Genomic DNA, 23,108 nt, shown 5'->3' with positions numbered 1-23,108 from the left:
CCTGGCTACAAAGTAATGACTCTCTACGCAAAAACCTTATCAAGGAGGATCCCCGCAAATGTGTCCTGTCCGGGCGACTCGAGCATCCTGTTGATCCTGTTCCCCTTGCGCACGCTCAGCCAGCCCATGGTGTCGCCGGGGACCTCGTCCAGGGTCATGGTATCCATAGGATCCTCCGGGTGCGTTTGCACGGCTCCGTTCTTCTCGGCGGGCTTGGCCCGTTTTCGCCTGTCGATGACGTGCATGCCCCTGGTCCACTGTCCGCACGTCTCAATGCGGATGTCCTCGGGCTTGGGCACCGTCTTCCATGAAGGGTGGTCGTGGGTCAGCATGTACCAGATGCACAGGGGATCGTGCAGTGACAAGCCCGCGTCGTGGCCGTCGCCGAGAATCGAGTCGATCTTGTTGAAGGTGCCGTTCATGAAGGTGTCGGTCCACTGAGCCAGAGGGCTGCCGGCTTCCTTGAGAGGCTGGATCTTGTCATTAAAGACATGCTTCCTGAGCTCGTGCGGGGTGGTGATGTCGAGCGGGAAGAGGGTCAGCTTCAGTTGCTTGGAGAGCTTGGCCGGGTACGGGGGCAAAACGGATTTTCCGTGAATGGCGGGCGGCATGGTCGCTGAGGGGACGAGCGAGGTCAGGGCGAAGACGCGGGCAGCGGCGACTGCGTCGGCGAGGCAGTTGAACTCGGCGCACGGGCTGACGTTGCCCTCGACACCCACGGCGCCTCCCATCACCACGAGCTCCTTGACCCGCAGGAACGTCTCGGGATCCTCCGCTGCCGCCAGGGCGACGTTGGTAAGGGGGCCGATAGCCACAATGGAGATGGTATTCTCCGGCTCCTCCCTGAGGATCCGTAGTATCTCCTTGTGAGCGGGCCTCTTGCTCGGGGTGAAGAACCTCGAGTATGAGGGCGGCTCGGCATTGGCGTTGGAGTCACTGGGCGCGTCCTCGAACAGGGTCTTCCAGGTGTCGGCGGGCGACAGGTAAGGGTGCTGTGATCATTAGAAGGTGCGCAAAGAGAAGGCATCGGCGGTCATGATGATGGTGGACCTACCGCCTCATGCACGCCGTGCAGGCCATCAGCACCATCTTGTTTCATTGTCAGTTTCCTGTGGCGACCAGCAATTAACGAGGCCATCCTTACGGAAGTGGTCGGCTACAAGCTGCTCATCTTCGAGAGCATGCTCAGCGCCGACAGCGACGATGGGCTTGTAGGCGTTTAATGCGCCGTAAGTGGGCTTGCCTGTCGACTCGCGCCAGGCCATCTCCTTCTCGAGCACGTGGAACAAGGCCACGACGTTACGGAGGCAGCTGCGGCACCTGTGTTAGACGAAGATGCTACATGGTGTATTTGTACAGGGGATCAGCAAGTCCGCGTCGCACCTCTGCAACGGCACGTTGCCATACGTGACCGAGATCATTGCAACCTCGAGCTCCTCCGGAGAGGCGCTGAGGGCCAGCAGCAGGGCCAAGACATCGTCGACGCCTACGTATGTTATTAGTGGCGGATCGGAAAGACGACAACATCTCAGTAAACTCGGGACAAACCTGGATCAGTATCGATAATGATGCGGTTCTTGGGCGCCATGGTGAAGACTTATGGGAGTGCGGGGCTGAGAGGGGTAGTTTACAGAGTACAAGGCAGTTGTTTCAAGCGTGGTTAAGACAACGGAATTTGAGGGGACACGCCTTGTTTTGCTCTGTTTCGCTCTCTCAAAATTCGAATCATGAGACAACAAACAACTGCTGTCCCAGTTCTTTAGTAGACGACTGCCTCCAAAACTTGGTGGTTCTTCCGGAGTTTTGGCACTGCTACGGATAGAAATGTGTCAACCAATGTGGAATCAAAGTCAGTTGAAACAGAACAACAACCAATCCTGTGCGCAGTTAGCGACCTGAGTCCCACATCCTACCTTCCTCATCAGGACTTCTTCTGGGGATTCGCCGTCTTCCGACGGCTTTGAGAAACCCACACCGGCAGGTACTTGCGGGCAGCGGCTCTCAATGCCGTCGATAACCCGGCCTTGGAGGGGATGGGGTTCGATTGCCATCAATCCGTCGCTACGGTTCTCTGGACATTTTCAACTCCCATATCTGGATCGTGCTGCTTGGTCTTCACGATGATAAGCATCTGAAAGGGTGTATTGCAGGCGGTACGGGAAGCTATGCATTCCTGCCCCGTGCTGCGGACTGGACTGCCTTGGTACTCGTTTGCATTGGTCTTTTCTTTCTTCTTTAGAGCCAGGCATAGGTTCCCAACTTATCCCTCTCCCATCTGCTGCCATCTGCCGCATCACGGCTGCATCACATTCCGAGATACACACAGTAACGCGATAAGTATCTCCAAATCACGTGAACTCATGCCGCCAAGTCTCGCTTAACTTGACGTGCCTCCAACCCCCTGTCACGGCAACTTTTCCGTGAGATGAGCTGGCGCTAGCGAATGGGGAACGCCAAGAGAGGAACCGAACTTCTGAACACCTTTCACCTCCAAGGTGCAAGCATTGGCTCCGAATCGTTCAAGGAACTTTCGCATCAACACTTTCACCCTTTTCTTCATCCCCCTCCCGGCCATTACCTCCCCTCGGCTGTGGCAGCGCACAGAACCGTGCTTTGCACCATTCACCGACAGGCGGAAAGGGCCATTTCGATTTCGTCACTCTGCCGCCATTCGAAGCTCGGAGCCTCCCCCCTGGGCGTTGTGCCACCAGCTAGTTCAATCGAGGAGGATCCTGATCTGCCATCGTCCCTTTCATCACCCCGCAACCCGAGCTTTCGCTCGCGGCCCGATCTTTTCCGTTGATTTACCGCGTCTCGCTGTCGTCGTCGGCAGCCGCGTCGCGCATTCTTCCCGCGGAGGCCGGTCGCGCATCGTACTCTCTCAGAAGTTCTTACAGTCTTCTCCCACCCTTCCAATTGGCCATGGGCGCCTCACTGTCTACCCTGGTCGGATGGACCGTGGTCATCGGATGCGTTTACATCGTCGCATTCGGGATTCCTGGACAGAAGAAGGGCCGCGATACCGTTCGCGGCGCCTCACAGCGCCATCGGCTAGAAGAAAAACAAAGCCACGCCCGCAAGGAGCCAAAGGAGAAGGCCAAGCGCCAAAGAGGAGAGGCTCACAGCAAGGATGCCGAGGATACGAACAAGACATCACAGCCGAAGGCACGCACGCCCAAGCCATCGGCCACCCCGCAGCCGGTCAATGACAGCTCTGACGATGGCCTCGATAACCGCGAATTTGCCCGTCAGCTGGCCAGCGTCAAGCAGGGAACCTCCCTCAATGCGCCCAAGAAGAACGACGAGAAGCGGCAGAAGTCGGTAAAGCAGTCGCGTGCCCAGATTATCGATGATAAGGCGGATCAAATCAAGGACTCGGCCCCTTCGTCCACCGCTGGTGTGGATGCTGACGACGACGAGTCCTCGACCCCTTCGCCGGAGATCAAGGCCCTCGACGCTAGCGGTGTTAGCGACATGCTGGAGCCCAAGGCTGCCGGCCCTTCCGTTCTCCGCCTTACCGACACGGACAAGGTAAAGCCCAAGAAAGAGAAGAAATCCAAGGAGCCCCAGAAGACAGAGACGAAGAAGCAGCGTCAGAACCGCCAGAAGGCCGAAGCCGCGAAGGCTCTCCGCGAGGAGGCGGAGAAGCAAAGGAAGGCCGATATGGAGGCTCAGAGACGGCAGGCTCGCATTGCCGAGGGCCGGCCGGCCAAGGACGGATCTACCTTCATGGCGCAGGCCCAGCAGTCTGCCTGGACCAACAACGGCGTCAACGGCAGCCCCAGCAGCAATGCCACCAACGGGGGTTTCCTTCCCGTGCAGCCGCTGGACACTTTCGACACCGGTAGCTACACCGACGTTTCCGTCCCCAAGAACGAGTCCCCCGCCAAGACCGGGCCCGCCAAGAGCAATCCGGCCGACAGCTGGATCTCTACTCTGCCGTCGGAGGAGGAGCAGATGGAGATGCTCCGTGATGAGGAGGCTTGGAACACGGTTTCGACCAAGAAGACGAACAAGAAGAAGAAGGAAGCTGCCACCGAAAACCTGGTCGACTCGGAACCGACCGTCGTTCAGAAGCAGCCCGCTGCTAAGCCTGCATCTACGAGCAACGGCGCCAGCGCCCCCCCCAAGAAACCCACCAAGGTGATTTCTCAGCCGTCGGCCTTTGCCGCTCTGAGCACAAACGAGCCCGAGGTCGAGGAGGAGAACGAGTGGGACGTCTAAACGCCGCAGATCTTCAAAACCGGCAGCGGCTTCCGCCGCAGCTGTGGCCGCAGGGCTCACCACCGCCCTCGCTATGTCCCTTGCGCGCATCTGTTTCGCTGCTCGCCCGGGCAGGCCCATCAACCTCCTTCCTGATCACCTGTTGCAATCTTGGCTTTCTTTGATGGGCAAGGCACGGAGTTTGTGTATGTACATTACCGACCGGAAAATGCCTCGGGAGTTGAGCCTTTGATTATTCCTGTTCATGTTTTTATTCTTTTTTTATTATTTTTTTCCTTTTCCCACTTGTATGTGTTGTGCCGGCCTCTCTCCGCTTTTGCCATCGATTGACCTCAATTTCCCCTGGCGAAAATTGGCTGCTGGAAGCACAAGAGAAGGATTGCATGGGAGGTGGGGCGCAGCGCGGTCCGATTAAGCTGGAAGGGAAGTCAGAAGTCAGAAATCGCCCCCTTTTGAGGGTTTATTAGCGAAGGAAGGAGGAAAAAAATAAGGGGACTGGTCTGAACAGGACATGATCTCAGTTAGGGCAAAGATTTGCTTGATTGTTTGGCCAGGGTCCAAATCTATGTATACCAACTAGGAGCTTGTCAGTTGCTAACAAGCATAGAACAACATCGGATCAATCCACCAACCTCCGACCCGCTTTGTTGGGGGCGGACGCCCGGCAGAAACTGTACGAAGCAGAGTATTCCTGCTTACCACCTGGCGCACCAGCGCTACGCGTAACTGACGCATTCCTCGGCCCAAGAGGCAAAGCGCCGGCAAGCAGATTGGGTTTCAGAAACGCTCAAAGCGGGAAGCGACGTTCGCCGGGGCCGGGGTAGGGGGAGGGGGTGTTGCTAGCTCGTAGGCACTGAGGTATGCACCTTACTTGGGTATACAACTGTACAGTATTGTGCTAGGTCGACATTTGGAGGCAACGCAGTGTTCCGGATCATTTTCTGCTCGCCGCCGTCCTCTAGCGGAATGGCTTGCCATCATGTCAAAAAATGGGCATTCCTGGCTGAGTAGTACCCTGGTGGTTGCTACGGCAGAACGAACACCCTAGTCTATAATTGATGGCATAGACAGTGGACGAGACGGGAAGGTGGTTGCAGTGATGAGCCAGTGCAAAACTGCTGTTTCACGTCTTCTCAAAACAACCACGATCTTCAAACTAAAAGTGCGATCATCTCTATCAAGCAATTCGAATCCACTTGTATGTATGTATGTATGTAAATGCGGGGAAAAAGTGCACGAGAGGCATTTCCGGTATATACCATCGAGGACAAATCCGAGCTGTCGAAGGACTTGAGCGTGTCGGCCGCATGCATTTGCTGGGTCCTTATTCCGTAATTTGTCGAGGTTTTGGGTCGACCTATCTAGAGCCGCAGCAAGCCGTGAGCTGTACTACCTGTAGGGCACTCTTTACAGTGCGGAACATACAGTACATGCATGCGTTACTAGAATGTGGAGGAAGGTGTTGCCGGTTTTCTGATACTACCAATCACTACTCCGTACCTGTCCTACTCCGTACACTCAGTGGTAATGTAGATCCGTCGGGTGCAAACCTATAAAGTACCCGACTTCGTAGGCGAACAATACTATATAGCACGGCTCCTTTATTGCCCAGGCAGTCGAGGCAGTGAACTACCTCGCAGTAGGGAATACCTGTCGTGTAGTAGTTATTGACTGCAGTCCACTGCAGCGTATGCGGCACGGAAGAAGGGGCTTCCCCCGCGCTTCCTCGCTGCACTCTACACACGTTGCAACCAGGATGCTGGGCCTGCCGTTGCATTCGCAAGCTTTGGCGAGGTGGCCTTTCCATACAGAGCGCTCGGCTGTGGGACTTTTGTATGACCTGGAGTGTGCACTCCTTGGCGTGATCCAGATATGGTCTTATACTACTACATGACTGTATACGGGATCATAGATGTAAGCCGTATTTGGCCTTTGGCCTGTTTTGCGTCGCCTGCCCTTCTCGACCTAGTGTAACTCTTGCGCGCGACTTTACTAGTAACTAATCGTTCAGCAAGCGCGGTGGCTTTTGCGCCGAGCACTTTTCGCCTTGCAGAATCAGTTAACGTTAACGTTAGACTGGTCCTTTCTCGAAAACCTTGGGGCAGCGGTCCCACGGGTGGGCCTTCCGCCGCCTGCCCAATTAGGCGGGAAACGCGGCACCCCTGCGTTGGCGCCAATTCTCCCATGCTGATGGCTGTTTTAGCGCTGCAGGGTGGGCGGGCCCTGAGGAGAGGGGATCTCCCCTTGTTCTGCTCATCCCGCCCCTGGATTCTGGAGATTAGCAGAGTGAGGCGTCGTCTCGTGTCTCGCACTTTGTTAATCTCCCACCCCACAGGTTCCTCGATGCCAGCAACAGGACTCCCAATTGACCGACTTTGTTCGATTGCCACCACCTTTTCGCGCTGCAGACCCATTTTGAGCCGTTCCTTCCCTTTCTGCGCCCTTTCACACTCCTACGGGCACACAACAAACTCTCCTTAACACTTTCGATATTTCCGTTTCGGCTTACGTTGCATATACTTTGGTCTCGGTTTCGTGTCCTTCATTACTTTCCTTGAATACGAGTGGATGACAGGACTATTTCAGTTGTCCCGTTGTTTCGCTTCCACGTTTGCTCCCCCGCCAACAAGCCACGCACGTCAGCAACACTGCGTCTTGTTGGGCGCATCCGTGCTTTGCTGAGGGGTTGGGGCATTTTAGGATCGAGTTCTGGTAACCTCCTAACAGCCTAGTCGGCACCGAGCACCAGCCCTTCTTTCCCCGCTTCGACGGAGGATCCAAATCCGCCCATTGCTTCCCAGTTGGTGTTCCCGGCTTTAAAACGAACGACGTCAGAGTTCTACCTTATACCGAGCATATGATACCGACATCTGCTTCCCAGCTCGCGCGCCTGCTATGACCATCGCCGCGGTACTGCGGACTCTTGACGGCCCACCCACTTTCTTTTGCGCTGCCCCAGGCTCGGTTCGCTGAAAGGGAGAAATCGGCATAGCGAGACTCAATTCATGCGGTGGACAGCAGTAACGGCTTTCGAACCGTACCAATCTCTGAAGAGGGGGGGGGTTGACGGCCACAAGAACCGGCCATGTCGTTCACCGCCGCCATCCAGTCCGCCCTCTTCTACTTCCTAGCCTGCACGCCCTGCAATCAACTCCACACCGAACATGAACTTCGACAACGCCAGAAGAAGGAGAAGCAGATGAGGGAGCGCATCGTGCTGGACCAGCCACACCTGTACCGGCAACCGGATCCTTTCCACACGAACCCGTATTGGGACGAGGAGATTCGCATGGGACCGAGCTTGCCGAAGAAGAGGAAAGGGAGTGATGGGATCAGCAAGAGCCTTAGTCAGCGGCGACTAACAGCGGCAAGTCGGGATGGCCGGCCAAGTATCGGTACCGGGAGTAGTGTGGTGGTTAGTCTGTTCGAGATGGGTTCGGTTGCCAGCCCGAGACCGTCTACCAGCCCGGCCAATGCTTCCGGTATCGGAAGCACCCAGACGGTGGTGCCGGAAGAGTATCCCGCAAGTCCGACCCTTAGCAAGACGGTATCTATCTCAACAAGCGCCGACTGGAATTTCAAACGGTATCAACGGGAGGACGAGGAGCTATGGGGACACGAGTCTACGTGGTCGGGACACAGACTGATGGACGCCATCAAGCAGGCCGGCTCTTCGGCCGGCCGCTACATGGAGTCCAAGTTGGGCTTCGAGAAGCAGGTAACGGACGAAGACCGGTACAACTTCTACACCGCCCCCCGAAACCCGCCTGTCAATGATTACCACCCACCCGTGGTCAGCAGCAGGCCCGCACACAAGGACGCGCTCCGCTGGATGCTCCAGCCACCACCGCCGGCCAAGGTCATGGAGGGCAAAGTGCCCGTCACGAGAAGCGCGAGCATGGCGAGCGCAGCATCATCCAGGAGGACGGTATCCGTTCGGGAAGGAGGCTCGCTAGGACGGTTGGTAGGCGAGAAGGCCGTCGAGGCTAAAATACGAAGGGGCGAGACGCCGTTGGACGACGAGCCGCGCCCAAACCCGTCTCTCAGGAAATCACGATCCCGGGTCTCGACAGCTACGAGGACAAGAAGCGGGCGCACGGCAAGAACGTGCGGTTCTTCTACTACAGACTCGGAGAATGACGAATCCGAGGACGAATCCGAGAGGCGAAGTCGCAGAAAGCGACGTGTTTCCCATCGGCCGCCTGAGTTGGATTCGGAAAGCGAAGACGAGGGGGTGTGTGTATCCAAGAGCCCCGAGTCGCTCAGCAACACTTCGTTATCGAGCCACGCCGCCCAGAAGCCGAGGCTGCCCACCATTCTAAGTTCGGGGAACGATAACAAAGCCGCCTCGGAAGCCGGTGACAACGGATCATCACAAGCTTTAAGCGAAACTACCAATCCGGCTTCGAAGCAGCCAGATATGGTGAAGCCAAACAGTCAACCAGAACTATCTTCAAAAGACCTCAACATGGGCAATGCCCTGGGTGAAGTCTCCCGTTAGGGTCGTCACTCGTGTTTTCCTTTCCTGTTTCCATATTTACTTCTCTGTCGCAGCATGGGTCTAGCGTAGCATGTTGGTGTCGGGTTGCATCATTCGGGTTGGGCTGGTCTCTGGGTCATGCAAGGCGTTCGGACCGGCAGCATACACAAAACGGGGGGCTGTTTTTCTTTATTGGTTTTCTTTCCTTGGAATCAGAGTATCAAGGATGATATCTCTGTTTCTTCTTAGTAAGTTACCTCGTTCCCTCGAGGCTACTCATGAGCTGGCAAATCTCATTGTACAACCTGGGAGGCATGGTGCGTTGGCGCACGCAGTCATCATCAATAGAAAAAAAAAGTAGGTCGTGTCAGTTGTCTTTGGCTGCTCTTGGGTACCAGAGTGAAATTGCAGTGGGGCGCGTGTTGCAACGCCTTCAAAGAACTCACCAAGGGAAAAGGTCAGATCCTCGGCATAGCTCCGTACCATCAACGCAATTTGTTTACCTAGAGATGTAACCCGCCCTCCCCGTCGTCGTCATCCTCATCATCTCCCAGGCCTCTCATCTGCTCCTCCACCCGCCTCCTCACCTCCTCGTCCGTAAGCGAGCCGCCCTGCCGCGCCTGTGCTTGCCTCGCAGGATCAGAATCCATCCGCACAACGCCATCCCGAATCACCCCAGTCTGAAACGTCCCGTCCATCCAAGCTGGATGTCTCGGCTCCCCATTGGCCGTCGTTGTTGTCGATGGTGCTGCTGCTGCTGCTGCTGCTGCTGCTGTTGTTGTTGTTGTGGCAGCGGTGCCATTCACGCCGGCGCCGTTCACCAGCGGGCTCCCATCCCCTTCCGTGTCCGTCTCTCCTTCTGCTCTCGGCAAGTCAATGTCGTCCTCCACCCCTCCTCCTCCTCCTCCTCCGCTCTGAAACTCGTCCCAGTCCAGCCCCCGGCTCTCGACCTCCGCCCTGACCAGCCGGATGCGCTCCTGCATGCGCTCGATGACGACCTCGTTCTCGCGGATCGCGTCGACGCAGTCCTGGTCCGGCACCCCCCGCGTCCCCACCGCGGGCGTCCCGGGATCGTCCGTCGTGGCCATGGGGGCGATGCCCTCGGCGAAAGGCCGCAGCTGCTCGTTGGAGTAATCCAGGTGGGCGATGCTGTTGCGGAGCTCGTGGACCTTGAGGTGCAGCGAGGAGAGGGGGAGGTCTTTGAGGGCAGCGGCGAAGCGCTCGGGGGTGATGGGTACGGATTCGGCTGACATGTTTTTTTTTTGCTTCTCTTTTTCTTTTCTCTTTCGTTTTCTGCTTCTGCTGCTGGCGGTCTTGTCGCCCGGGGACGTTACTTGGTGTTGGCTGCTGGGCTTGCTAGCTTTGTGATTTGAGATGTTGCGGCTGTTTAGACGGCGATTTTTGCGCTCTTGCGGGATGAGAAAGAAGTTGTCGGATGCAAAGGTTATGGTGCCAATCAATTGTTCTGATGTTATACTCCGGGTTGAAATGCTCTGAAAGCGTAGGCGCGAGAAGCAACCTCTATCGACGCAAGCTCGAGAGCTGCCTGCAGCAATTACTCTGTACAGTAGTACCTATAGTGTACGGACGTACGTACATACAAGTAGTAGTCAGAGCTCCCCCGCAACGCGCAGCACGTCGGCAGGCATAGGTGGGGGTCTTCACGCTGCCCCGCTGTGGAACTAGCCAATTTTCTTTCAGCCAGTCACGCCGCGTGCCGGCCCCGGCTGGCTGCCCCGGTCGATCAATTCACGGACGTGCCAGACCATCTGCCAATTTTCTTCGGCATCGGTCCGCTGACAGGGCGATTTCGAGTGTGCTGCGTCCGCCTTCCTTCGACACCGGTTCCCGGCCGCTCGACGGCAACCTCTTCGGATTTCGAGAACACACCACTGGATGGACGCCTAAGAGAGAAAGGGCGCAGGCTCCGGCGCCAGAGTTTCGCGACAATGAGCAGCTGCAGCCTGGGCGTCAATGCCTTCCGACCCAGCATTCAGGCAGCCGCGCTCCACTTGACCGCAAGGCCGTGCTCCCGGTTCCTGCCCGCTGCCTTATTTCCAAGCCGCTGCTTTTCGCACTGGCCCGTTTCCAGCCAGAAACATCAACGGCCGCCACCGCGAGGAGGGCATGACCAAAATGCGGCTGCAGGGCTCGTCCTGGCGAGCATCACCCGCTCGGTGCCGCCCCAACGACTAGGCATCCGGACCATATTCGGCGGCAACAAGGTCATCACCCGATATGTCGACCTGCCGCCAGATTACAAGGACAAGGAAGGTTTGCCGTTTGCCAAGCGCGACTTGACCGACGAGGAAGTGTATGCCATATTCGGGCGGCTTCTGAGCACCGTCGCCGCCAACAAGCTCCTGAGGATCCTCCATGGCCGGCGCGTCGCCGGGACACTGGACGACCCGACGGTGCGGGTTAATACGAAGGTGTTTCCCATCGAACAACAGAAGAAAGCCCTCGCCTACCTGCGGAGGTACGTACCCGTCGACGAGGTCGCCAACGCGGCCCTCCGGGCCGAGGACGAACTGGCAGCTCTGGAACGCGGCAGTGCTCCGGAGAAGGAGGAAGAAACGGCCGATGAGCCGGGTTCTGCGAGCAAGCTGCCGCTCTACAAGAAGACGGAGCCCGAAAAGAAGGAGAACGTTTACGGGAGGGGAGCGCTCGACGAGATCAGCGCGTACCTGAAGGCAAAGCGTGAGGAGCAGGTCAAGCGAGAGGAGGAGGAGAGGAAGAAGCGGGAGGAGGAAGAGCTGTACGGCAAGGCGGGGCCCCTGGAGGTCGCCGGCAAGGAGCAGAAGACGCGACAGCTGAGCCCCAGGATGCAGGAGTACATGATCAGGGGCCAGTCGGACCTCACGGAGCCGCCCAAGATGAAGATGCGGCAGCGCCTCTTGCCGTCGGCCGTCTTCGTCGTTGCCCTGGTCGGCCTCTGCCTGGCGTACGCCGAGTTCTACCGGCCGGCCAGGAGGGCCGACCGGTTCTTCCCAGACATACCGCCGGCGGCCGCCACGGTCGCCACGCTCATCCTGGCGAACCTGCTGGGTTGGGCGCTGTGGAAGATTCCGCCCATCTGGGGGTTCCTGAACCGGTACTTCATCATCGTCGCGGCCACGCCGCGGCCCGCGACAATGGTGAGCGCCATGTTCTCTCATCAGTCGTTCGTGCACCTCCTGCAGAACATGTTCATCCTGTGGTTTCTGGGAGTGCGGTATCACGACGACGTCGGGAGGGGCACGTTCCTATCCACCTACTTTGCTTCCGGCGCTCTCGGCGCCTTGGCCACGCTGACGTGGGCGGTGGTGAGGAGCCGATTTGACATTGCGTCTTTGGGAGCGTCGGGCGCCATCTACGGAGTGGGCGCGGCCTATTTCTGGCTGCACCGGTTCGAATACATGCGCATCTTCAACCTCCCGCCACCGCCGGCGGAGGGCTTCCAGGGACTGTCCATCCTGGCCTTTGCAGCGGCGCTCAACATCGGCGCCATCTTCACGCCCGCACGTTTCAAGATAGATATCACGTCGCACCTGGTTGGCATGGCGACCGGCATCGTCGCTGCGCACCTCGCCGAAAAGAAAAAGGAGGCCAAGCGGCGGGGCGGAGAAGCGGCGGCCACAGCAAAGACTACGGTCGCCACGAGATAAACTTTTGTTTTCCCTTTCCCTTTTTCGCGGGTTGCGGCTTGTGCGAAACGGAGGGAACTTACAGGAGAGACGGCGCCACCCTAACGTTGTCATTGTAACAATACCTGAAGATCCCATGTATATATATATATATGTTACCGCTGTGCGCGAACCCAAGAAGACGTTGCCATGTTTCTACTCTTCGACCCGGAGGAGGAGGAGCGGTTGTTGGTTGAGGGACCGGCTTCGCTTCTCGGAGCTGCAAGTCGTCTGCGCTGTGCCGACTACCCGGTCTTGGCCCCGAAGGATGTCTACCAGAGTACGGAGTACAGCTCCCGCTGGAATGCGACCGCATTGGTCGCCCCACCGGTCCATCCGACAGGGAACACTGAGCGGCGCGGCACGCTGACGCAAGAAGCGACACACTCCATCAGCTGCGCAGGGATGGCCGTGGCGGCCTCCAGCATGACAAGGGGGGGGGGGGGGGATTTGGAAGATTGCCGAGATGTGGTCTCTGGAGAACCGCAGGACCTCTCGAGGAGTCGCAAACAAAAAGGTCTGGATGCGAAACGATGCGACACCAAACAGCACTCAGAAAGCAATCACCAGGGCCGTGCGGAAGTTTAGGTCGATTGCCCTCCCGCAAGCAGAGCAGTAGCGACATTAACTAGTAGATGTCTTTACCACCACACCCGATCTAACGGTTGTGCGCCTGCCGCCCATCTGCGGAAAGTACATAGTAGGGCCGTACTGTATTTTGTTACAGGTCTCCGAGTTCAACAACACCATAAGCCACACCGCAGACCGTTGTCCGACGTTGGTTTCTTGCTTTTGGGCATCTCTCGGCAATATAACACGCTCGTCACTTTCCCCACAACCTCTTTAATAACGACCTCTGGCTTCTTCGATTCACCTGATCTGCGCAGGACCGTGTAATCAGTACAACAAAGCTTCGCCCGAAGGGCATCCTTTCTTCCCCGTCCCTGGTCGACCCCCTTGTCATTCCCTCGGCGCGTGCCACCCAGAGACTTGCTATCCAAGTAACTGGTGCGCGTAGGCGTGATAGTAGATCGCTCAATCGCCTCACCCCGTTCATCTCTCTCTCTCTCTCTCTCTCTCTCTTTTTTCTTTTTTTTTTTTTATTTTCCATTTTCCCTAACCTTTCCATCCTTTGCAGGACCAGACCAATTGGCTCCATAGTCGACCGGATCTAGCTTCGAACCTCCTCGGTCTATACAGAGCGGCTTGTCCTGACCTGTGCCGGCTCCCATTGCGATTCTCATAACCCTTTTTTTTTTCGGCCAGCGCAAGACGAAGAAGCCGTGGCGATGTCTTCCCACTGGCAGCAACAGCAGCCACCCCCGCCTGACAGCGGCGCGGCCGACGACCTGCCACAGGAAGCAGAGGCCTCGCCCAATCCGTACGCCTCTTCCAGTCGGTGGCGCCACGTAGAGTCGTCCGCCTACGCGCGCTACGAACTGGGCAAGGAGGACGCGCCGTTGCCCCATGGCGATACCCATCGCGGCCACGTCGCCCGAGAGGCCGACTCGCGCGGCACCGGCGCCGGCGACCTAGCCAACTTCCTCAACAAGTCGCGCCTCGACCCGAGCGAGACGCGCGCCCGCGCCGGCGCCGGCGATGGCGCCGACCGCCCCACCACCCCGCGCTTCAAGCCGATCGTCGCGGGCGCGCCCGACGCGAGGGACGCTGCCGCCACCGGAAAGGGAAACCCGGCGGTGCCGGCGCAGCGCCAGGAGCAGCAGCAGCAGCAGCAGCAGCAGCAGGCCGGGCCGCCGCCCGACGGGAGGGAGATCGTCTGCGGGCCGCTGCTCAACTACCGCCGCATGGAGGGCGCGCGCTGGATCGGCAGCGTCTTGGTGGTCACGGCCGGAGGCGGGCGCACGCAGCCGCTCGTGCCGACGCTGGAGCTGAGAAAGGCGGCGGCGGCCGCCGGTGGCGGGGGCGGGGGCGACAGGACCGTCGAGGGCGCGTGCCTCTACTCGGACGTGCGGAACACGTTCTGGCGGTTCGACCTCGTCGTCGAGATGGAGGAGGCCGAGACCGAGTGGGAGTACGAGCTGCCCGGCCTGCGGTTCGCGAGCGCGACGAAGCCGCGCGTGAATGGCTTCTTCGTGCCCGCGGTAAACGAGTCGATGCGGATCATGTTCCACTCGTGCAACGGGTTCAGCGTCGGCACGGACGAGGCCGCCTGGAGCGGCCCCGCGCTGTGGAACGACGTCCTGCGGAAACACCGGGAAAGGCCCTTCCACGTCATGTAAGGTTCCCAAGATGTGTGTGTGTGAAGTCCGTTTCCATTGGCGCTGACCGGAACAGGATTGGGGGCGGCGATCAGATCTACAACGACGGCATCCGTGTCACGGGCCCGCTCAAGCGGTGGTCCAACATCAAGAACCCCGTGTCGCGCAGAGAGCATCCGTTCCCGGAGAGGCTCCGACAGGAGTGCGATGACTACTACTTGAGGAACTACATTCGATGGTGGGTAGGCTTGTCGTCTTCAACGATGAGCCGCACTATTGACCCGCATACCGGCAGGTACTCGACCGAGCCCTTTGCCGGGGCCAACGGCCAGATTCCCCAGCTCAACATCTGGGACGACCACGATGTATGTCTTAACGCCTTTTCGCCTCGGAGGAAGTGAGGAACGCTGACAGGTGTAGATTATCGACGGTTTCGGCTCGTACGTGAACGAGTTCATGAAATGCGACGTCTTCAGGGGCATCGGGGGCACAGCCCACAAGTACTATATGCTGTTCCAGCACCACCTCCCGCCCCCTGCCGTCACCTACACCTCGGGTAAGCATCGTTGATCCCGACATGGTCGGCCGTTCTTCTTCTAAGCACACGGCAGATGCGCCCCCCGCGGCGGCGGCCGAGGAAGGACAAGGGATGGATCCGAACCAGACCGTGAACGCATACGTCCACCCTCCGCTCGGCGAGCCCAACTACATCTGCGGCCCTAAGGCCGGGGTAGGTCAGCCCCGGAGATTTCCGTCCGGAGCGCCAACTGACGAGACCCAGCCATACGTTGCCGAGCATTCCCACAACCTGTTCACGCAGCTCGGGGCCAGGATTGCGTTCCTGGGTATCGACGCACGCACTGAGGTAAGCCGCTGCCCGCCCCCCGGATTCATCTTGAACGCCCCTTTCGGTCTAACAGAGAACAGCGGACGAGACATCAGGTCAACTACCCGGAGACGTACGACGCCATCTTCACCCGCCTGAAACAGGAGTTGTCGGCCGCTGCGAACTCGGGGCGGCCGTTCAGGCACCTGATCTTGTTGCTCGGCATTCCCATCGCATATCCTGTGAGTTTCGCCCACCCGTTCGAAAGGAGAGGGGAGAGGGGGAGGGACGGAGGGGGTGTGTGGTCCGTAACGTGTCGTCGTGTCGTCCGCTAAACATGTGCAACGAAAACAGCGCCTTACTTGGCTCGAAAACATCTTCGCGAGCCCGATCATGGGTCCCGTCAAGTTCTTGAACCGTCGCATCGGCCTGGGCGGCAGCTTCTTCAACAGCTTCGACGGCAACGTCGACCTGTTGGACGACCTGGACGACCACTACACGGCCCGCACCCACAAGAAGGAGCGCAACTGGCTCGTCGAGAAACTGCAGGGCATCTGCGCCGAGTTCTCGATCCGCATCACCATCCTGGGGGGCGACGTGCACCTGGCCGCGCTCGGCCGCTTCTACTCGGACCCGCGCCTCAACATACCCGTCGAGCAGGACTACCGCTACATTGTCAACGTCATCTCGTCGGCCATCGTCAACAAGCCCCCGCCGGCCGCCGTCGCCAACCTCCTGGCGCGCCGCAACAAGATCCACCGCCTCAACGACGACACGTCCGAGACCCTGCTCAAGCTCTTCGACAAGGACCCCGGCGACAGCCAAAAGACGGCCGCCCACAACCACGTCACCATGCCGTCCCGCAACTTCGCCATGATCACCGAGAACTCTCCCAACAACCCGACGACGACGGCGCATCCCAACGGCGGTGCCGTCGCCAACGGCGAGGGGGCCACCACCACCACCCAACAACGGCACCAGCACCTCCGCCCGCCGACCGCGCCGCAGCAACCCGCCGCCGCCGCCGGCACGACGACGACGACGACGACGACGACGACGACTCCCTCCTCCGCGCCGCCCTCCGACGCGTCCAGCCGGCCACCCAGCCGGGCCGGCAGAGACGCCAAGCACAACAACAGCAAGGACGGCCGGCTGCCGCTGCACGGGGGCGAGGAAAACTGCGGCACGAAGCACAAGGCGGCCGACCCGGCCCGGCACGGCCGCGACTCGGACGGCTCCCTGGACGTGTGCATCTGGGTCGAGATCGACCAGCACGACCCCGCCGGCCGCACGCAGGGCTACGGCCTGACGGTGCCCGCGCTCGCGTACACGGGCCCGCGGCCGCCCAGCGTCGATCTGCTGCCGCCCCGCAGCCGCGGGAGCTCTGCGGCCGCCGGCGGCGGCGGCGGTGGTGGTGGTAGCAGGGCCTGATCCCTTTCTTTCTTTCTCTTCTTTCTCTTTTTTTTTATATTTCTCTCGTTCTTTCCTAGGAGGTTGAGGGGGGGGGGGGGGCTAAGGGTGCGGTGCATCACGATGCCCTATCCGATGTGTCGTCATTCGCTGGCAACGGAAGGAGTGGCAATGTTTCTGGGCCGGTCAAGTGTAATGTAATTGGAGGAACTTTTCGGGTGGCAGATATATATATATCCCAAGTTGTACATGTTGTATACAATACCGGAAGAAATGGGTACGATATTCAAAGAGAGAGAAGACACAGTCTTTGTTGGGGTAGCTAGCTGGTCTCAGCAGTCTCAGTGAACCACCTCGCGCGCACACTCGAGCAGCCCAGGGAGGCCAACATGTCGACGTGGCATCGGCCTGTATGTACATACATACATACATAACATACGCCTCTGACATATGGAAAGGGAAAGCTAGGAGTCGGTCTGTGAAGGTCCCCCCCCCCCGGCCCCCAATCTCCTCCCCCTCAGTGTCCTGTCCAGCAACCATAACGGTAAGATATCCAAGGAGTAAGAAAGGATCACGCGTGAGAAAGACTGGGGGAAGGTAAAGCCCACAACTCGGAGCAGCGGCAGCAGCGACAGGTTTCCCCTGCCACAAGCGCGCCCGCCACTCGACTGACGTCGGCATCCCCCAATTCAGCAGCACCAGCCGAGAGCCCACACCTGCCTTTGGGGGGGGAGGTTCTAAGATGCTGTGAAGGGGAAGAAGAGATGCAGATGCGAAAATGCCGGTGCGGCGGGTGAACCGTGGCTGCGACGCTCACCGGAGCCCTGGGACTGGCCCAGGATGAACCGGCCCCCCCCCCCCCCCCCCCCCCCCCCCCCCCCCCCCCCCCCCCCCCTCTTAAAAAAAAAAAAAAAGGTACGAAATTGCTGCTGCCGACAAAGAGACTCGGCTGCTTCCTCATTGTATCCAGTCACCACGACCGGCCCCCTTTAGACGGCTCTGCGGCGAGGTGGGACAACGGGTGAAGAAGGGCTCCTTGTCGTTGCAAAGCCTCGTTCGTGGACAAGAAGAGGTGAGGCATTTGTCATGTCAGCGAGCCGGAATCATCTCTCTCTCTCTCTTCCTCGCAACGCTTCGCTCAGAGAAGAGAGCGAAAAGGGGTCTCCTTCTTGCTGTCATGAACAAGAACAAGGTTTGTTTTACCGGCCCGCGTCGATGCACTTGTGTGGCTGCCACGGACATTGATCTCGGTTGCGCTCATGCGCCGTAAGAGCAAGCAGGCCCGCGAGCGTCAAAAAAAAAAAAAAAAAAAAAAAAAAAAAGGCCCGTCTGAAACCGGGAGATTCTCGTTATTATATCTTGAGACTCGGGATGCTTCGCTGCAAATTGCGGATACAGCGGCCTGTGTGTTGCCGGAAGCTTCCCAGGGAAATTCCCAGAGCAATGAGCCACACCCCTACCCCTTCTCTGCTGGGCAGGCTCAGTCTTTGGGACAACGCCGGACAGGAAAACAGCATCAACCGAACTCGGGGGTGGTGGGAAACCAGACGAACCCGGCCTGCGTTGCATGTTATTGTCTCTCGCGGGAAAAAAAAAAACCAAAAAAAAAAAAAAAAAAAAAAAAAAAAAAAAAAAAAAAAAAAAAAAAAACCGACACAGCTGCCCGTTTCAGCGTCGGCTACCCTTCAACTACTGAGCAGATCCCTGACGCTCATCCCCCTTGGGCCATTCGCCGTGCTCCCTTCCCGGGTCCCGCCTCCGGTCCCACCCCCCGTGGCCCTCCTATCCATCTGGTTCAGCATCAGAAGCGCAGTCGTCACCTCCTGATCCATGTCACGCTGCGGCGGCAGGGCGGGGCTGGTCAGCGTCGAGCCGTAAGCCGAATGGCTGCCCTGCTGCTGCTGCTGCTGCTGCGGCGGCGGCGGCGAGTCCGTCGGATGCCCGACCCGCTGAGGTCCAAAGGAGGGCGACGTGGTAGCCGACGTGCAGTAGTCGTGCAGGCGGAAGTCGGACGAGACGGACGAGTAGGAATTGTTTCGGCTGGTCTCTCGTGGTCCCAAGGCAGGGGATACCGAGGGTTGATATTGAGAACGGCCGGCGATCGGGGTGAAACTGGGGGAGGGTGCGCCGGACGAGCTCGATGTCATGTCGACGTCGGTTGAGCGCGTGTCAGAAGCAGCAGCAGCAGCAGCAGCAGGGTAGCCGCAGCCGGCACGGCTGTAGTTGTCTTCGAGAGACGGGGAGGGTAAGCCGGACTGGATGGACCTTGGTTCCCGGTCCAGCTCTGTTCCTGACCCGCACTGCGCCTTGAGCTTGGCTACGCAGTCTTCGAGATACCTGACATACTCTATCGCGGCCTGGAGTGCGAGTGTTATTAATTGCTAAGAGCGCCAAATGCCGCATGTGTTGTACACGTAGGTAGGTAGGGGTGTGTGTGTTTGGGGGGGGTACTGACCTGCAAGATAGCGAGCTTGTGCATCTCTCCGGTGCACGCTGGTATCAAGCTCTTGAGGACCGCAAACTCCTCGTTCATCTTGGACCTCCGCCGGCGCTCGATGATACTATGGGCCGTCTTCCTCGCCATCTTCCTCCCTGCCGCGCTTGTGGCCGAGGGCTCTTTTCTCTTTGTGCCGGCCGTCGTCGTGGCCGGAGTCGTTCCCGTCTTGCCCCTGGATGCCGTCTTCGGGGTCGAAGTCGAAGTTTCAGAACCATGGTCCTCGCGAGGCTTCATCTGGATGATCTTGCGGGAGCGTGTAGGGGGAGGAGGGAGGGTAAACTGGTCCTTGGGCTGGTTGGCGGCAGATGATCGCCGGCGCGACTTGACCGTCTCGCTGGCCTGCGCGGGGTACAAGACTGCTGCGGAGGTTGGGGCATTTGACGAAGCAGCCTCGGTCGCTACCGCTGGCGGGGGCAGCTCGAAGGCTAGCTGGAGAGAAGCCATCTTGGACCCGTCCTGGCCCTTGATGTCTGTTGACGAGGCCGGCGTGGGGAGGAAGTTTCGAGGCATTGCGCTGGTGTAAAGAGAGACTTTCTGGTAGCCAGACAAACTGCAGACCGAGTCCGAGAGGTGGGGGGGGAAAGGTCTCGGGAGACACCCAGGAGCGGTTTCCGAGGTCCTCGAGTCGCGTGACGAGGCTTGTTCGTCTCAGTCAGTGTATGCACTCACCATCACCACTGATGAGCAGAGATGAGCACAGATGAGCACTGATGAGCACAGATGAGGGAACCGGGATTGATTGCTTGCTGAGTGCTGGACCCGAGAGAGAAGTGAGTCCACACGGGCGTCTGCTGCCGGGCGAATATCGACGCCCAGGCGCGAGGCGGGGTGGCAGGAGTTCTTGAGACATTGCGTCCGGCGGCCCATGTTTGCACAAGTATCAGCCTGAGAGGTGACAACCGATGGGAGACAAGACGCGGGTGGGGGGTTAGGGGCCGTGCCTGGCCGAGGGAGAACGGTCGCGTGCTCAGCTCCCTTGTTGAAGGCACGAGGTGTGATTCCGGGCGCTGATTGGTTGGGTCGCCGAGTTGCTGTCGGTGAGGTGGATGCTTCGTACAAGAAAAGACTGCCGGCGCGTCGTTTTGCCTCCGGGTCCGGTCCGTTATCCTGTACCTCGCCATTTACAACACCCTCAGCCCTTGCGTCAACCGAGCGCTGATTTCACACTAGTGTACCTTGCCGGGGTCGACGTTGAAGGTGCTGCAGTACAACGCAGCGGCAAGCTCATCGTCCAACAGCCTCAAGCCGTGACGACACGCCTCTCGGAACCTTGCGGACTCGCCGATCATGGCCGCGCCCTGTCCAATGCTTTGCTCACGCCTCGGCCATGGGCCCGGTTCCGCGGTGTGCCGTCCCACATGAATCATCCGAAGGCTTCCTCGGGTCCTCGTTCGTGTAGAGAACAGTGCCTTGATTTCGGGGGGAAAAAAAGGGAAGAACGGGTTGAAAAGAAACCTAGATTATCACTTTTTAACTCCCAGGTATGCATCGCTCATTGTTCCGTCCGGTGTTAGTCCTCCGGTGTTAGTCCTCCGGTGCCAATCCTCCAGCGCCATCCTAGTATCCATCTTTCACCTGCTCGTTGCTTATCCCTTCCCCCCCCCCCCCCCACTTCTCTCTCTCTCTTCCCACAATCCCTGTCCTGTGCCCCGACTCGCCGAGCCATCAGATCTCATTACTAGGGTACTCCACCTTGGTGGTGGCGTTAAATTCTTCCTTGATGCTCCTCATGCTGACGAACCGCCCCAGGATTGCGATGCTGCCAGCCTTGTCGTTGGTCCCGCTTGCCCGGCTGCCGCCAAACGGCTGCTGGCCCACTACGGCGCCGGTGCTCTTGCAATTGATGTAGAAGTTGCCCGCGGCGTTGCGGAGCTTCTCCTCGGCGAAGCGCACCGCCGCCCGGTCAGCCGCAAACACGGACCCGGTCAGGCCATACTCGTTGGCCGTGTCGACCAGCTCGCACGCTTGCGCGAAGGCGCCGACGGGGTCCTTGGTGTCGTCGTAGACGTAGACCGCCAAAATGGGGCCGAAGAGCTCGGTAGAGAAGAGCTTGTGGTCCGGCCTCTTGGCTAGATAGATGGTCGGCTGCACAAAGTAGCCCTTGGACTTGTCGTAGGTGCCGCCCGTGAGTAGCTCGAGGTCTTTGTCGTTCTTGGCCTCGTCGATAACCCCGGAAAGCTTCTTGAAGGATCCCTCGTGGATGACGGGGCCCATGAAGTTCTTGTGGTCTCGAGGGTCGCCGATGGCCAGCTTCTGGGTCTCTTCGACCAGGCGCGTCTTGAACTGTGGCCACACCGAGGCCGGGACATAGAGGCGCGAGGTGGCGCTGCACTTCTGTCCCTGGTACTCGAAGGCGCCGCGGACCGTCTGGACCACGGCGTTTTCTAGGTCGGCCGACGAGTGGATCAGGTGGAAGTTCTTGCCGCCAGTCTCGCCGACAATGCGCGGGTACGACTGGTAACGGCCCTCGGCAACCCCGGCGCCAATCTGGCCGTACAGCTTGCGGAAGACGGCCGTGCTGCCCGTGTAGTGCAGCGCGGCGAATTTCCTGTGGGCGAGCACCTCCTTGGTCACCTCCTCCGGGTTGCCGGGCACGAACTGGATGACGTTCCGCGGCAGGCCAGCCTCGACCAGGATGTTGTACAGCAGCCAGTTGCTGGCAATGGCATAGTCGCTGGGCTTCCAGACCACCACGTTACCCAGGAGGGCGGGGAGACCAGGCAGGTTGCCGGCAATGGCCGTGAAGTTGAAGGGGCTGACGGCGTAGACAAAGCCCTCTAGCGGCCTGTACTCGACCCGATTCCAGACTCCGGCCGAGTGGTGCACCGGCTGCTGGGCGTACAGTTCCTCGGCGTATTGCACGTTGAAGCGCAGAAAGTCACAGAGCTCGGCCGCGGCGTCGATCTCGGCTTGCCAGGCGTTCTTGCCCTGACCCAGCATCGTGGCCGCCATGATGTCGTAGCGGTACTTTTTGCTGATCAGATCGGCCGCCTTGAGGAAGACGGCGGCGCGGTCCGCGAAGGGCAGGGATTCCCAGTCGGCCTTGGCGGCCAACGCCGACTCGATGGCAGTCCTGACATGTTCCGGCGATGCTTGCGAGTATACGGCAACGGTGGTTTGGTGGTCAGCCGGGTTCACCTGCCTCCCCGTGGAAGAAGTCTTGACCTGTCCGCCCGATATAGAGTCAGATCCAACGCGCGCGAGACCGGATGGACTGTGTGACCAGGCGTGAAGTAACTCACCTCCTTCCCGCCGATGACCAGTGGCACTTCCAATGCCCCCTTCTTCTGCAGGGCCTCGAGGGCCGACGTCAAACCCGCCCTCTGTGCCGAGTTCTTGGCGTAGTGTTGCTAGCAGCCGATGGAAGCGTCAGCGCGCCCCTATCCTGCAGCATGCATCGCATGCCAGCGATAAACCGGGCCATGGGAAGACTCACGTTTGGCTCGTTGGCCACTTTTGGGATCTTGAAGGCCGCAATGGTTGACATTCTTGTGGTGCTCGGGAGCTTGGCTGAGAATTGAAACCTGGGTTTGCTGGCAGAGAAGGCAGCTCTTGTGATGCCGGAGGGCAGCGACAAGACCCGGAGTTGGCGTGATGCCATGGCTTTGAGGTTTCAGGTTCTTGTTCGCTCTAAAAACGTCGGTGCGTTGGTAAAGGGGGGGGGGGGGGTTGGGTTTGGAATTCGCGGTTTGAATCGGAAGGGAAAGGACGCCCCTCGTGATCGGTTTGCTGAGCTACAACCAGCAGGTACTGTGCTGTATTGGACGAGCCCTACCGTAGGAATGTC

General features: G+C 59.0%; 8 protein-coding genes across 8 annotated transcripts; 4 read left to right on the top strand and 4 right to left on the bottom strand.

The window, feature by feature from the left end:
• Window positions 1-23: 23 nt before the first annotated feature.
• Window positions 24-1,588, bottom strand: P884DRAFT_276617 (Inosine/uridine-preferring nucleoside hydrolase domain-containing protein; the record flags this gene model as incomplete). Its single annotated transcript, XM_069442979.1, has 5 exons — window positions 24-992; window positions 1,055-1,089; window positions 1,145-1,311; window positions 1,384-1,486; window positions 1,549-1,588. 5 exons carry the CDS (start codon window positions 1,586-1,588, stop codon window positions 24-26), a joined length of 1,314 nt encoding a protein of 437 aa, XP_069298915.1.
• Window positions 1,589-2,922: 1,334 nt separating this feature from the next.
• On the top strand, window positions 2,923-4,224 carry P884DRAFT_268717 (uncharacterized protein; the record flags this gene model as incomplete). The annotated part of the gene is made up of 1 exon (XM_069442221.1): window positions 2,923-4,224. One exon carries the CDS (start codon window positions 2,923-2,925, stop codon window positions 4,222-4,224), a length of 1,302 nt encoding a protein of 433 aa, XP_069298914.1.
• A 3,085-nt stretch (window positions 4,225-7,309) lies between these two features.
• Window positions 7,310-8,725, top strand: P884DRAFT_276615 (uncharacterized protein; the record flags this gene model as incomplete). Its single annotated transcript, XM_069442978.1, has 1 exon — window positions 7,310-8,725. The coding sequence occupies one exon, from the start codon at window positions 7,310-7,312 to the stop codon at window positions 8,723-8,725; it is 1,416 nt and encodes a 471-aa protein (XP_069298913.1).
• A 482-nt stretch (window positions 8,726-9,207) lies between these two features.
• On the bottom strand, window positions 9,208-9,957 carry P884DRAFT_197371 (uncharacterized protein; the record flags this gene model as incomplete). Its single annotated transcript, XM_069438053.1, has 1 exon — window positions 9,208-9,957. One exon carries the CDS (start codon window positions 9,955-9,957, stop codon window positions 9,208-9,210), a length of 750 nt encoding a protein of 249 aa, XP_069298912.1.
• Window positions 9,958-10,507: 550 nt separating this feature from the next.
• Window positions 10,508-12,528, top strand: P884DRAFT_257990 (uncharacterized protein). The gene has a single exon (XM_069441201.1). The coding sequence runs from the start codon at window positions 10,654-10,656 to the stop codon at window positions 12,349-12,351; it is 1,698 nt and encodes a 565-aa protein (XP_069298911.1). The 5' UTR covers window positions 10,508-10,653; the 3' UTR covers window positions 12,352-12,528.
• A 1,130-nt stretch (window positions 12,529-13,658) lies between these two features.
• On the top strand, window positions 13,659-16,845 carry P884DRAFT_197047 (uncharacterized protein; the record flags this gene model as incomplete). Its single annotated transcript, XM_069438031.1, has 8 exons — window positions 13,659-14,605; window positions 14,665-14,826; window positions 14,884-14,953; window positions 15,009-15,144; window positions 15,200-15,318; window positions 15,370-15,453; window positions 15,516-15,656; window positions 15,769-16,845. 8 exons carry the CDS (start codon window positions 13,659-13,661, stop codon window positions 16,843-16,845), a joined length of 2,736 nt encoding a protein of 911 aa, XP_069298910.1.
• A 1,630-nt stretch (window positions 16,846-18,475) lies between these two features.
• P884DRAFT_240824 (uncharacterized protein) lies at window positions 18,476-20,190 on the bottom strand. Its single transcript, XM_069440195.1, has 2 exons — window positions 19,280-20,190; window positions 18,476-19,181 (listed from the first exon to the last, which is right to left on the bottom strand). Exons 1-2 carry the CDS (start codon window positions 19,829-19,831, stop codon window positions 18,510-18,512), a joined length of 1,224 nt encoding a protein of 407 aa, XP_069298909.1. The 5' UTR covers window positions 19,832-20,190; the 3' UTR covers window positions 18,476-18,509.
• Window positions 20,191-20,932: 742 nt separating this feature from the next.
• On the bottom strand, window positions 20,933-22,990 carry P884DRAFT_221241 (Aldehyde/histidinol dehydrogenase). The gene is made up of 3 exons (XM_069439485.1): window positions 22,758-22,990; window positions 22,564-22,671; window positions 20,933-22,486 (listed from the first exon to the last, which is right to left on the bottom strand). The coding sequence occupies exons 1-3, from the start codon at window positions 22,920-22,922 to the stop codon at window positions 20,987-20,989; spliced, it is 1,773 nt and encodes a 590-aa protein (XP_069298908.1). The 5' UTR covers window positions 22,923-22,990; the 3' UTR covers window positions 20,933-20,986.
• Between the last annotated feature and the right edge of the window lie 118 nt (window positions 22,991-23,108).

This window comes from Thermothelomyces heterothallicus (genome assembly GCF_042370625.1).
Source record: "Thermothelomyces heterothallicus CBS 202.75 unplaced genomic scaffold P884_scaffold_7, whole genome shotgun sequence".
Taxonomy (NCBI): domain Eukaryota; kingdom Fungi; phylum Ascomycota; class Sordariomycetes; order Sordariales; family Chaetomiaceae; genus Thermothelomyces; species Thermothelomyces heterothallicus.
This window is presented reverse-complemented; position numbering and strand designations above follow the sequence as displayed.